This window comes from Phoenix dactylifera, chromosome 2, assembly GCF_051530095.1.
Source record: "Phoenix dactylifera cultivar Ajwa chromosome 2, Ajwa_hap1_PhDact_Kaust_v1.1, whole genome shotgun sequence".
Classification (NCBI taxonomy): domain Eukaryota; kingdom Viridiplantae; phylum Streptophyta; class Magnoliopsida; order Arecales; family Arecaceae; genus Phoenix; species Phoenix dactylifera.
Window position 1 is genome coordinate 4,786,037 of NC_143191.1, and position 14,116 is coordinate 4,800,152.

A 14,116-nucleotide genomic window follows, 5' to 3' on the forward strand; every position below is an offset into this window, starting at 1 on the left:
TGTATCAAATCTAATTTCTAATCATCAGGATCCGTTTACAACTCCACCGGCTACAGTATCGTACACGCCCGGCTTCAAAATTCGTTCGGCTTCAAAACTAATTTCTAATCATCAGGATCCATTTACAACTCCACCGGCTACAGTATCGTACACGTCCGGCTTCAAAATTCGTTCGGCTTTCCACCTGGACCGGGCATTGGTCTCGGTCTCGACCGCCAGCAACATTGACGGTTGACCAATTCCTCCCTTCTTTTTCTGACCATCTGGAAACGGTAAAACACTAAAAAAAACTAAAAACAGAAAAATCTTTCCAAAAGATCCTCCCCAATCACCAGCCACCCATTCCATGATCACACGGATCTAGAATACGATGGCAGTCCCTGGCCCACCGACCGATGGACTCTCTCACCAAATCTTCGCATCAAAAATAAATATCTCTCTCTCTCTACACTCCGTGCTAGCTCTGCCATACTCTCTCGCCAGTCGCCAGCCCTTTCACGGCCCCAGGTTAGATCCGCCGCACGATGGAAACTTTACTTCCATCTAGGGTAAGACACGTAATCCCCAATATTCGTGCTTTCCAAAGCTAATGCTGAACACGACTTTTATGTGCCACGTGTACATCATGGACTATCAGACGTCAAAACTGTCCGCCTTCCAGCGGACGTTGCACGGGTCCTGGTCGTCTCCTCTCTTCTCTATTTCTAACCCTTCGTCCGACTCTCCACCCGGTGAGAAGGGAGGCCGAGAGCGGGAGAAAAATGGAGCTGAAAATGGGATTTTTATCCTCCTCCAGTACTCCTGCCCTCCTCCTGCTCTTGCTCTCCTCTCTGCTCCTCCTCCGCCGCTTCCCCCTCGCCGGTGCGGCCGACATCCCCCTGGGCTCCACCCTTACCGCCTCCAACTCCTCCTCCTGGACCTCCAACAACAAGACTTTCTCCGTCGGCTTCGTCTCCGACCCCGAGAACCCCTCCCTCTTCCTCGCGGCCATCACCTACTCCGCTGCCATCCGCGTCTGGACCGCCGTCGGCGCCGACAACACCCCCGCCGCGGTCGACTCCGCCGCCTCCCTTCAGCTCCGCTCCGACGGCGACCTCCGCCTAACTAACGGCTCCGGCTCCGTCGTCTGGCAGTCCAACACCTCTGGGAAGGGCGTCACCACCGCCTCCCTCAGCGATAGCGGCAACCTCGTCCTCCAGAACGGCAGCGGCTCCACCGTCTGGCAAAGCTTCGACGAGCCCACCGACACCATCGTCCAGACTCAAAATTTCACCGTTAACCAGACTCTGAGGTCCGGGATCGACTACTCCTTTTCTCTTAATGCTACTGGAAACCTCACCCTCACTTGGAACAACAGCGTTTCTTACTTCAATAACGGATTCAATTCATCATTTACTGCCAATAAAACCCTTACTTCCCCGGTCTTGACCCTCCAGACCGATGGAATTGTTTCTCTCTATGATCAATCGCTCTCGACTTCGGTTGTCATAGCTTATAGCAGCGATTATGGCGAGAGTGGCGTGGCGATGCGGTTCTTGAGGTTGGATACTGATGGGAATTTGAGGGCCTACAGTGTTCCCAGTGGCAGCACCACCCCCGTCGACCGGTGGTCGGCCGTGGCGGACCAGTGCAAGGTCTTCGGCTGGTGCGGCAACATGGGAATTTGTAGCTACAATGAAACATCGCCGGTCTGCGGCTGCCCGTCAAGGAATTTTGAGCTTGTCGATCCGAGTGATAGCCGGAAGGGGTGTAAGATGAAAACCGAGATCGCAGATTGCCCTGGTAATTCTACCATGCTGCAATTGGATAATTCGCAGTTCTTGACCTACCCGCCGGAGATCACGACGGAGCGGTTCTTTGTCGGGATCACAGCATGCCGGTTGAACTGCCTTTCGGGCAGCTCTTGTGTTGCCTCCACCGCCCTAGCTGATGGGTCCGGCTATTGCTACCTAAAGGTATCAAATTTTGTCAGTGGGTATCAGTCTGAGTCTCTCCCGAGCACTTCATTCGTCAAGGTCTGTGCTCCTGCTCTTCCAAACGAGCTATCATTGGCTTCAGTCAATATCCAGAAGGATTCATCTACAGTGAAAGGTTGGGTGGTAGCTGTTGTGGTGGTGGGCACTATCTTGGGGTTGATGGCTTTGGAGTGGGGGCTGTATTGGTGCTTCTGCCGGAACAGTCCTAAGTATGGCCCTTCATCAGCTCAGTATGCACTTCTTGAGTATGCTTCCGGTGCTCCTGTGCAGTTCTCATATAGAGAGCTACAGCGTTCGACAAAGGGATTTAAAGAGAAGCTTGGGGCAGGGGGATTTGGAGCTGTTTACAGGGGGGTCCTTGCAAACCGGACCATTGTTGCAGTGAAGCAGCTTGAGGGGATTGAGCAAGGGGAGAAGCAGTTCCGGATGGAGGTAGCCACCATAAGCAGCACCCACCACTTGAATCTGGTCAGGCTGATTGGTTTTTGTTCCGAGGGACGACACAGGTTGCTAGTTTATGAGTTCATGAAAAATGGTTCACTGGATCATTTCCTCTTCTCTAGGGAGTCGTCGGGGAAGTTAAATTGGGCGACTCGCTTCAGTGTGGCCATGGGGACTGCAAGAGGGATCACTTACTTGCATGAAGAGTGTCGGGATTGCATTGTCCACTGCGATATAAAGCCAGAGAACATTCTCCTTGATGAGAACTACAATGCCAAGGTCTCAGATTTTGGTCTTGCAAAGCTCATACATCCCAAAGACCACCGGCACCGGACGCTGACCAGTGTTAGAGGGACTAGAGGTTACTTAGCTCCAGAATGGCTCGCAAATCTCCCGATCACATCAAAGTCCGATGTTTATAGCTACGGGATGGTGTTGCTGGAGATTGTGAGTGGGCGGCGGAACTTCGATGTCTCAGAAGGGACTGGCAGGAAGAAGTTTTCCATATGGGCGTATGAAGAGTTTGAAAATGGGAACATCAGAAACATCGTGGATGAGAGCCTTGCTGAGCAGGATGTGGACATGGAGCAACTGGAAAGGGCAGTACAGGTGAGCTTCTGGTGCACCCAAGAGCAGCCGTCTCTGAGGCCATCCATGGGGAAAGTGGTGCAGATGTTGGAAGGGATCATGGAGATTGAGAGGCCTCCTGCTCCAAAGGCTACAGATTGCTCACTTAATATCACCAGTGGCACTTTAAGTGCTAGTGCTCTCACTACTTTTGCTGCCTCAGCTCCTGCAACCTCTTCATCAAGTGCATATCCAACTACAGGTAGCTCATCATTCATTTCCAGGAGGAACTTAGAGAAAGCTTCCTCGTCGCTTCTTGCTTCAGATCAATCTACCACATAAGTACGTACCTCACAGAGCCTCAAAACTTGCTTTATGTCTGTATACTTGAAAAACCTTAGTCCCACAAGGGCAATCAGGAAGAAGGAGAAGACACCACATTTCAGTTACTGTATTATGCTGCTTTTTGAATAATGTAATTAGCAGGAGGTAATTCTCCACCAATTCACTCTGTACTTTCATCTGAACTAAGATATGGGAAGCTTATTGCGTTGCGTGTATTAATAACAAGCTGGGGTGTCTTTCTGTTTTTTAGAATTCAATTGGTGAAAAAAAAAATGCCGGTTGAATGATGAAATATAAAATGCAGTACTGTAGTTTTGATTCAGGAAATTATGAGAATGAGGTACTTGTCCATCCTTCACAGTTTACAAGTTCATCGGAACTGAGGTACAGGGAGCTAATTGCTGTTTATCAACTATTAGAAACTGACGATCATTGTTTCTAACTTCAACTGGTGACAATCTTCTAGTTGAATGATCAGATGTACACAAGCCTGCATTTTGTTTGGGCTATGACCTTTCATTTGCTATTATTTGTGCTCGAGTAAGCAGGGATTAATCTCTTGATGCCTGTTCCAATGCAACTTTTTTATGCTGTTATTTTGGAATCAGTGTGAGATTTATTGTTGCCTGGACACTCTCAGATGCTAATTCACTTGTAGTATTGGTTGCTGCATCATAGAAATATTTTAGATCTCATTCGTTGAGGCATTGCTTATACATGCTCCCAGATTTGGTTATTTTCAGTTATTCTTATTACTTGAAGCTGAGGTATGATAGTTTATTAGGTCATTTATGTCATATCTGATGTATGAATTACGGCTGCTTACTCATTTCTAATGTTACTTTCCTGCATCACAGAATTTGGAGATTCCCTCATTAAAATATTTCTTGCAGATCTGTTGGCTTTAATAATTATCATCATTTGTTGGGGCAAAATATTTACCATATGAAATTATACATCGTCTGTTACCACTTATCACTCATCTTCTTTCGCCATGATAAGAATCATAAATGTGCAAAGGAACTTAACATAATGACACAAAGTGTAGATATTTGCCTCGCAGAGCCGAGGCATCTGCAGGAAGTATCAGACATCATAAACCTGATAGTAGTTAAAATTTGAAATACCCTGTGGAAGAAATGCCTTAGGCGTTGCTGAACCATGATTTTATGCGAACCACGCCCAGAGCTTCTGCCAATAATCAGGCAAGAAATATGGCAACTATGAGTTGGCTTGCAACTCTGTGAGGCTGTGCCCAGCCTTGGGCTTAGTAGACCAAGTTTCAAGCTTTTGCTTACATTTCCAATTCCGACTTCTCCATTCTTTTTCCTGGTCCATTTTGTTCGCTTTCTCCCCTGGGACTGTTGATAAACAGTCTTGTATTTTGTTTTGAAGTCCCATAGTACTTCAACATTTTGCCTGCCTTCCAGAAAAATAGATGTGTCAAAGTTCTTTGGTCTCTCAAGTTCCGTCAGTGGAATGGAAAGGAGGAGAGGAAAAAGGAGAGTAGAAAAGAAAGAGAAGGATGAGTATTAAGGGAACCAGCTTCTCTTTGAAAATATTATCCATCCGCATATATTTGCATCGTAATATAAGATAATATAACAACTACAACAAGTAATCGTAATAAAAATGATAATGATTCATTTTTTGAAGAGTAATAATGATAATTCATAAAGATTGAGATTGAACAATTTGAGGACAACTAATCATTAGGGAACAGTTCAGCCAATGACAAATTAAACATACTTGAATTATCGCAATGTCTTTAGTGATATGAAAAATAGCATTTTTCCTCCCTTTCCTACGATGTCATGAACTCATGGCATGAGTGACTGAATCTTCTACTCCAATATCATTCTTCATTTAGATCTTGGTACATGAACTTTCCATGCAAATATGTGTCTCAATGTTAGCGGTGTAGAACAACATGCTACTTGACGCTAATGAAACGTGCTGGCCTAGGATCCAAAACAAACATCAATTAAATCAACCAACAGCAGTGGAAGAAAAAAGAGAGGAAGAGAATGACAAATTTATTCAAAAGAAAATAAAAGCTAAAACAATATGTTTGGCTCCCACTCTCAAAGATGTCTCATTCTTTCCTTCTCTAACTCTCTCCCCTTCCTAATAAAACCACATACTCTCTCCTACTACAAGACAAAAACAAACACGTCCCCACATTAAAAGATGAAAACATCACTATCCTAATTCAACTGAAAAATAAACTCAAAAACATTATGCTTAAGGCTCAACTTAACTAAAGTGGACTAGCACTAAAAATAAATTCCAAATAAAATAAGGACTTAGCAATGAATCTCAACATGTAGAGCCAAGGAAGTCCCCCTTCTATGCCACTCATATGCCATCTCCCTCTCTCTCTCTCTCTCTCTCACTCACTCACTCATGCACACACACACAATGGTGATGCGGGCTTCCATTGATGAAGTTTTTTTTTTGGGTGGATAATTGAGGACCTAGAGAAACAACTTCAGGATCTGATCCCATTTATGTTGATCGCTACTTAAATATCTTCCATTGGTAAGCATGAACCAGTGATTATAATTTGATTAAATTTTTTGTACTTATAAACCATCGTATTTGGTATTAGCTTTATAACAATTATAGTTAACCTTTAAGTTACTACATATTATATGAAAAGAAGGATCATCATGGTTTTTATTTCATTCAATTTTTTCTTCTCTTCAAAACTCTTAGAGGGAAAAAAAAGAACTTCTTCCTTTCTCCCAAACACTAGTGCAGCAAGAATGCTAACCATCAAACTCAGCTAGTTTGGATTGGCATAATAAATCATCATTCATCAAGATACTCTGGTATCCTTGAACATCAAAATTTCTGTTTTATAGTCTGAATGCTATCTATGACCGGCTGTCGACCTAACTCAACCCCTCCACCTCTTTTCATTTGTATCATACTGGTTGCAGATATTAAATTTATGAACCTATATTATCTTGGTAAATTTACTACTAAGTTTCTATTACAGTTAAATCGAAAATCAATATCAGTCAGTAAGTCTTTTAGTCATGGTTCTGATAGCTGAATAGTTCTAATTCTTCTCCAAGAGGAGGCCTGATCGTAATTACTCTGTATAAAGCACAGCTTTTAAAAATATGTGGAGCTTTTTTGACTGCATCACCTCAACCCATGTCTATCTTGTTTTGAACAGTATCCCCTGAATGCTCTCATGCCCTTGATAGATGCAGCCCCAGCAGGCTCAACCCTCAATGTTGTATGTAGAGCAAATCCTGTCCTTGATGCAGCAGCAGCAAGCAGTTGTGATAGGCCAGATGAGGACGAGTCTTGGTGTGGCTAGCAGATTCAACATGCGTCATGGTAAAGTAGCAGCATTATGAAGCAGCGGGGTGCTGACAGGGGATTTTCCTGATTTCGAGCACGACAGGAGGGCTGGAGAGCAAGATGCCAGGACTCTGTTGTCAGCTGAACTGTGAGGTGCCATCTATGAAGGGCAGACTGGAGAGAGGGCCAAGCCTCCATACCTGTTGAAAGAATACACAGATTCTGGAAAAATGTTTTGATGTTCAGTTTTCCCGATGGTGCTCTATTCATGTATATTTATAGGGACTTTGAGTTTGCATAACAAACAGATTTGCATAACAAACAGATTACAAAAACTAGATACAAGTATTGAGATCTTTGAACTAATCCATCGGAGAGTCTTTAGGAGATGAGCTGGAATATGTGATATGTTCAGAGTTCAAATATTCAGGTACCAAGGAATAAGGAAATGCATCAGCATCTCCAGATACGTTAACAGCCCCCCTCAAGCTGAGCGGGGGTGGAAGCACCATCAGCTTGCCTCGCAAATAAGAGAACCGATGAGTAGTAAGTCCCTTGGTGAACAGATCTGCCAATTGATCATGAGTACTGACATATTTCACAGTAATGTCGCCATTGACAACTTTTTCTCTGATAAAATGGAAATCCACCTCCACATGTTTTGTACGAGCGTGAAAGACAGGATTGGAAGCCAAGGAGATGGCACTCACATTGTCACACCATAGAACAGGAGTGGAAGACAAGGGGAGCTGAAGTTCGCGCAGGAGCATCCTTAACCAATACAACTCTGCTGTGGCAAGAGCAAGAGATCTATATTCAGCCTCGGTACTTGACCGGAAAACCACAGGTTGTTTCTTGGCAGACCATGAAACTAAGCAGGGACCAAAGAAAACACCATAGCCAGAGGTAGATCGGCGATCATCGGGATTACCAGCCCAATCAGAATCACAAAATGCTTGAAGATGGAGAGAACCCTTCGAAAACCAGATACCATAATTTATGGTTCCTTTAAGGTACCGTAGAACACGTTTAGCAGCAGACCAATGAGTCGTTGAAGGGCGATGCATGTGTTGACACAACTGGTTAACTGAGTAGGAAATGTCAGGTCGTGTGAGTGTGCAATACTGTAATGCCCCCACAATTTTTCGATACTCAGTAACATCATCATCAACAAGCAAATCACCATCCAAAGTGGACATTTTAGAGCCAATAATACATGGAGAGGCAATGGGCTTAGCACCCACCATGCGAGCACGACTCAAAAGATCACTAATATATTTTGATTGGCGTAAGTGAATACCATCAGAGTCACGAAAAGCCTGAATGCCAAGAAAAAATTTAACTGACCAAGATCCTTTAGCCGAAACTCCTTCTGAAGGCTGGCAATAATAGATGAAATAACCGAAGGGTGAGAGCCAGTAACTAGTATATCATCGACATATACTAGAACAAAGATATGAACATCACGAAGATGATACAAAAAGAGAGAAGAGTCCACCGCTGAGCAGAAGAAGCCCAACTCAAGAAGAGAATCCCGAAGTCTGGTAAACCAAGCACGAGGTGCTTGTTTAAGGCCATACAAAGCCTTGTGTAAGCGACACACATGATCTGGATATTGAGGATCCATAAAGCCCTTAGGCTGCTCCATATATACTTCCTCTGTTAAGACACCATTCAAAAAGGCATTAGAAACGTCCAGTTGATGAATACCCCAATCAAACTGAACAGCCAATGTCAAAAGAACCCGGACTGTGGAAGGTTTGATTACTGGACTAAAAGTCTCAGTGAAATCAACACCACTGCACTGATCAAATCCTTTCGCCACAAGTCTTGCTTTGAAGCGATCAATGGAGCCATCCTGCTTCTGTTTAATCCTGTAAACCCATTTATTACGAACAACATTATGATGAGAGGGCCTAGGACAAAGAGACCAGGTACCATTAGCAATCAACGCATCAAACTCCTCTCCCATCGCAGCACGCCACTCCGGTGATTGCACTGCCTTAGAAAAGCATGTCGGCTCAGGGGGTAAGGTGACAGTATGCAGGGCTTTGAGGGGATGACGAGTAGAATAATAAACATGGTAATCCGGAAAAAGTTTAGGACGAAGACTGCCAGTTTGTGAACGTGTAATAGCACGGGGCACAAGTGAATTTATATTAGCTGGAGAAGTGGTAGGGTGAAGTTGGTTGTCTGTAGGAGATGACTCATGTGAAGCAGCTGAGTCATTATTGGTAGGAGGAGGGGTCAAGGATTCGATAGGGCCTAGATTTGGTGGTGGGGATATAGTAGGAGAGGTAATAGAAATATGGGGAGGTTCAGTGGTAGGGCTAATAGGCAACGTAAGAGGGTTATGAGTAAGAGAAATAGTAGGAGAAAATAAAGGAGGAGAAGAATTCAAAGGATCATTACCTGATAGTGTTGGAGGGCCAACAGGAAGCTCACTAGAGTCATGAGGCAACGGGCGAGATGTAGTGGAGGCCGAGTGAGTGGAATTATCCAAAGCGGGAAACAATCCTTCATCAAACACAACATGACGGGATATGTAGACACGTTTTGTGACAGGATCAAAACATCGATACCCTTGATGACTGGAGCTATAACCGAGGAGAATGCATTGCTTGCTACGGAACGTGAGTTTATGAGAGGCATAAGGACGTAAAAGAGGGTAACATGCACACCCAAAGGTACGTAGAAAAGAGTAATCTGGTTGTTTTCCGAAAAGTTAAAAAAAAGGAGATAAATGATCCAAAATTGGAGTGGGTAAGCGATTGATTAAAAACGTGGAGGTTAAAAATGCATCAACCCAAAATTCCATGGGAAGACCAGATTGGGCAAGGAGAGATAAACCCATGTCCATTATGTGTCTGTGTTTTCGTTCTGCTAATCCGTTTTGTTGAGCTGTGTAAGGACAACTTAAACGTTGGAGGATACCATTGTCAGCCAAGAACTGTTTAAAACGAGCTGAGATATATTCACCACCATTGTCCGATTGTAGTTGTTTAATTTTCATGGAAAATTGATTTTCAACTAATAATTTAAATCGGATAAAGCATGAATATACGTCAGCTTTGGATTGCAATGGATAAACCCAAGTGAATCGCGAAAAATCATCAATAAATAAAACATAAGCAATACAACCACCATTGGAACGGGTGGAACAAGACCATACGTCCGAATGAATAAGAGCAAGAGGACAAGTTGACAGACGACTAGATTCATGAAAAGGATGCTGTTTGTGTTTACCTAACTGACAGGGAACACAAACACCTATGTCTTTTAAGGATCCACTAACAGGTAAGGTGAAATCCTTAATTATTCTGGAAACAATAGGAGGGGACGGATGTCCTAATCTAGAATGCCAAATTGAAACAGGGACTTTGATACCAAGAAAAGCAGTAAACGGACCATGTGTGAGTGAAGAATCCTTCCGCAGCTGAATTGGATAAAGGCCACCTTCACTCTTTCCCTGGAGTAGCATCTTGCCCGTCTGCACATCATGAACAAAATAATGAGTACCAGTAAGTATGAAGTAACAATTGTTATCAATGCAAAACTGGTTAATTGACAAGAGATTGGCAAAGGCCTGAGGACAGTGAAAGACACGAGGCATGGAAAGATTTGAAGGAGTGTTGATAAGGACAGAACCAGTGTGAGCAATTTGTAAGCCAGTGCCATTGCCGACAGCAATATTGTCACCTCCTGTGTACGGCTGCTTCAGGGAGAGGTGTTCCAAATTTGCAGTAATATGCTGATTTGCACCGCTGTCCGCATACCAAATTCCACCGCTAGAAGTATCATTGAGTTTTGCTAGAAAAGCATCATTCAGTTGAGCAACCATAGCAGCTAGAGTTTGTGGCGGATGCCTGCCTTGATAGGAGAAGTCAAACCTGTGAAAACAATCCAGGGCACGATGACTCAATTTCCCACAAATTTGACAAGCTCTTGGATTAATGGTGTCGCTGGATGGTGGTGAGGATTGGGGCGTGGGCAGCAAAGGAGCACCCGAGTGGGATGAAGAGGCACCAGATTTGTAAGGGGGCTTAAACCTGCCATTGCCACGGGTGGAAGGTTGAGAAAGGTGGCGAGCAGCAAAGGCAAATGAATGCTCAGGAGAAGCAGATTTCTGATGAGAGTCAAGTAGAGCTTCAAACGCAAGCAATTCTTCTTGAAAAGCATCAAAGGACATAGGTTTGTCCCTAGTAGCAATGCTGATAGAATTATGAAAAGGAATATATGCTGCACTTAAACCACCCAAAAGAATGGACACCAGTTCTTCTTCATCAAACGGCTTACCAGCAGAGGAGAGCTGGTCAGCAAGACACTTGGCATAGGCCAAGAATTCAGAGCAAGTACGGTTGTCTAGTCGCAAGCTTCGCAGTTGATGCTGCAAGTTGTTAATGCGAGTGCGAGATTGAGAAGCAAAGCGATGAGACAGAGAGGTCCAGACCTGTTGAGCAGTGGTGAAACCGTAGACAGTAGACAAAAGTTTAGGAGAGAGGGTGGCTCGAATCAGAGACAAAACAAACTGATCCTTGCGATGCCACAAGACATAGGCCGGGTTAATATCACTAGTAGTCTGCCCGGCAGAAGGAGGAAGAAATTGAGGAGGGCTCGGTTCAGAACCATCAACGAAGCCCATCAGTGAATTGTAGTTGAGAACAGGAATAAATTGTGAAGACCATGGCAGATAGGTTGCCTCACCATCCAATTTGACGGAAATCATACCGCCAACATTCGGAGGAACGAACACATCAGCGGAAGCATTGTCAGTAGAGATGGCCATTGGTGAAACACAAGTAGGATCTAAAAGCGTAGGCTTATATATAGCTCTGATACCATGAAAGAATACACAGATTCTGGAAAAATGTTTTGATGTTCAGTTTTCCCGATAGTGCTCTATTCATGTATATTTATAGGGACTTTGAGTTTGCATAACAAACAGATTTGCATAACAAACAGATTACAAAAACTAGATACAAGTATTGAGATCTTTGAACTAATCCATCGGAGAGTCTTTAGGAGATGAGCTGGAATATGTGATATGTTCAGAGTTCAAATATTCAGGTACCAAGGAATAAGGAAATGCATCAGCATCTCCAGATACGTTAACACCTGTAAGACTCTGTTGAGGAGGCAAAATGAGTGATGCCAACAATGTTTATCTTGGCAGCATGCAAGCTTTCAAACTACATGTTGCTTAGAACCTTGAGGGGTGTGCATATAGCTGTATCATGGGTGAATATACTTAGAACTTGCAGGCATTGCTCATTTTGATACCAATGATATGTGTCCCTGAGAATCATTGTATTTGTGGTAGGCTTTTCTAAAGATACAAGGGTGGAAGCATGGATGATGTTGCTATCGCCTTCTTGCACCCTAGATTATATGTTCTTTTTGTCGGCTATATCTTGAATTTTGCAATTATTGAAAAAAAGCATTATCTTTTCCAAATTACAGTTAAGCATAAAACATTCTTTCTTGAAGCAGACGTGTAAATTCTTTTTTATAAATCAATTCATTTGTGACGGCCGCAGAAGAGGAGAAGTTTACTGCAACGTCCTAAACCAAAGCAATTTTCTGAAAGAGCCAGTGCCGAGTATGTAAGACTAAGTCTGCTGAAGCTGTAGTTTGTCTCAGTCAGGAATTTAACATGAAGTTTCAGGGTATAATTTCTTGGCAGATATCCTAAGAGATGAAGGAATGAAGAATAATGAAATATTTCACATTTAAGAATTACCACCAAATCTAGAGATTTGAATCCTCTTAAAGGAGGATCAGTTTTCCTTTTAAATTTTGCCCTAATATTTGGTGGCCCTATCACATCATATTTAGTGGGCAACATTGACAAATGGTGCTTGGTGATAGAATATTTCCTGGTTCTGCTACATGTCTCTATTAGGATTTGTACTTTATTCTATGGTGGCCCTATCACATCATATTTAGTGGGCAGTATTGACAAAATGGAACTCAGTGAGAGAACATTTCCTAGTTCTGCTACGTCTCTATAAGGATTTGCAAGGCATTGGATGAGATATATGATTTCTTGCAATTTAGGCTTCTTAATTAAAATATTATGGTAAATATGATCTATAAGAAAATTTGTCTTACATTGTTGTGCTAGGTGAGTTGACTGGTTCTTGGAAGCAAGAATCTTTTAGTACTAAAACCAATCCCTTGAATATGCTCCTATAACCTGCTCCTGACCTTGTACCTATACTGTGATCTGCATAGAGAGGGTCTTTCATGCTCACTCCCTATCTAATTCCAAATCCTGCTTTGGATGTATAACAAGCAAATTGGTGGCAGGGATGACTACTTAAATAGGATGGGATCCTATAACCATAAGAAAATTAAAAATATGCACAAAAAAAAAACATAAGTTAAACTAATGACCTAGATACTTGTATATGCTCGTGGAATAATATAATTAAGTAATTACAGCTTTCAAGAAAAATATCTCGTATTGCTTGAAACATTGCCATCTGAGTCATGGATAATATGCGTAACCTATTAAAAGTTTGCAAAAGTGAAGGACCAAATAAGTTCCATAGAAATATTTGATATCTGCTCATCGGCCGTAAACATTGAAGAGAATGTCGCTGTAAAGAAAAAAACAATGCATCGGACATTCCTAGTTATAATAAACTTAGTTGGTGGCCTACCTTAGTGGACTTCGAAGATAAATTTGCCACTTTTACATTTAATAACTATAACATTGTAACAATTCAGGACCTTACCCAAAATGGCCAGTCAGAAAGTATTATTTGGTTCAAGCCCTGACGCCCTCATCAGACTAAAAATTCAAATTCATTCAAATTTAATTACAAACACCACGGTCGGCCCATGGTCAGCTTCAATGGATCTGTGTTGCAGTGTTCGCTAATCCACATAGGCTACGAGTCGGATTTACTATGATACCATTTGTAACAACTTAGGATCTCTTCAAAATGGCTAACTAGAAAGTATTATTTAGGTTCCTTAATTTTATATAAGTACTCAAGATCTACTTAGCAAATAATCGATATGGGACTAAACACATGCCCATATAGGTCCTCACAAACATTATCAATAATTATCAAATATATTTCATTTATAATATATATATTTTTTATTCTTTAAATTTTTTTATTATTTTTTTATTATCATCAAATTATGTTTTAATTTTCATTCCTCTTCATGTATGTACCTGTATCATTTTTGGAACATCATTATAAAAAAAATATAATGAAAATAATAAACAATAACATTAAAGTATAGTATTATTGGTTATCACAAAGAAACAAACTTTAAAAGTATGTTACCAAACTTGCGATGTAACACTTATAGAGTCATATGGGGGTCAATAGAACCAACAGCATACCAAGTCGTTTATCCTATTGACCTAGGAAATCTGTTTGAGATCATCATAACCCCGTCGCTCTTGCAAAATATCAAAAACCAAATAGTTTCCTATATCAATCTATTAT

General features: G+C 42.2%; 1 protein-coding gene across 1 annotated transcript; it reads left to right on the forward strand.

Annotated features, from left to right (window-relative positions):
* The first annotated feature begins 462 nt into the window (after positions 1 to 462).
* On the forward strand, positions 463 to 3,554 carry LOC103702673 (lectin protein kinase family protein). Its single transcript, XM_008785199.6, has one exon. The coding sequence runs from the start codon at positions 762 to 764 to the stop codon at positions 3,324 to 3,326; it is 2,565 nt and encodes an 854-aa protein (XP_008783421.2). The 5' UTR covers positions 463 to 761; the 3' UTR covers positions 3,327 to 3,554.
* The last annotated feature ends 10,562 nt before the right edge of the window (positions 3,555 to 14,116 follow it).

Coding starts and splice junctions, on each gene's coding strand:
- LOC103702673 (XM_008785199.6), top strand. CDS start 762: ATGGAGCTGAAAATGGGATTTTTATCCTCCTCCAGTACTCCTGCCCTC.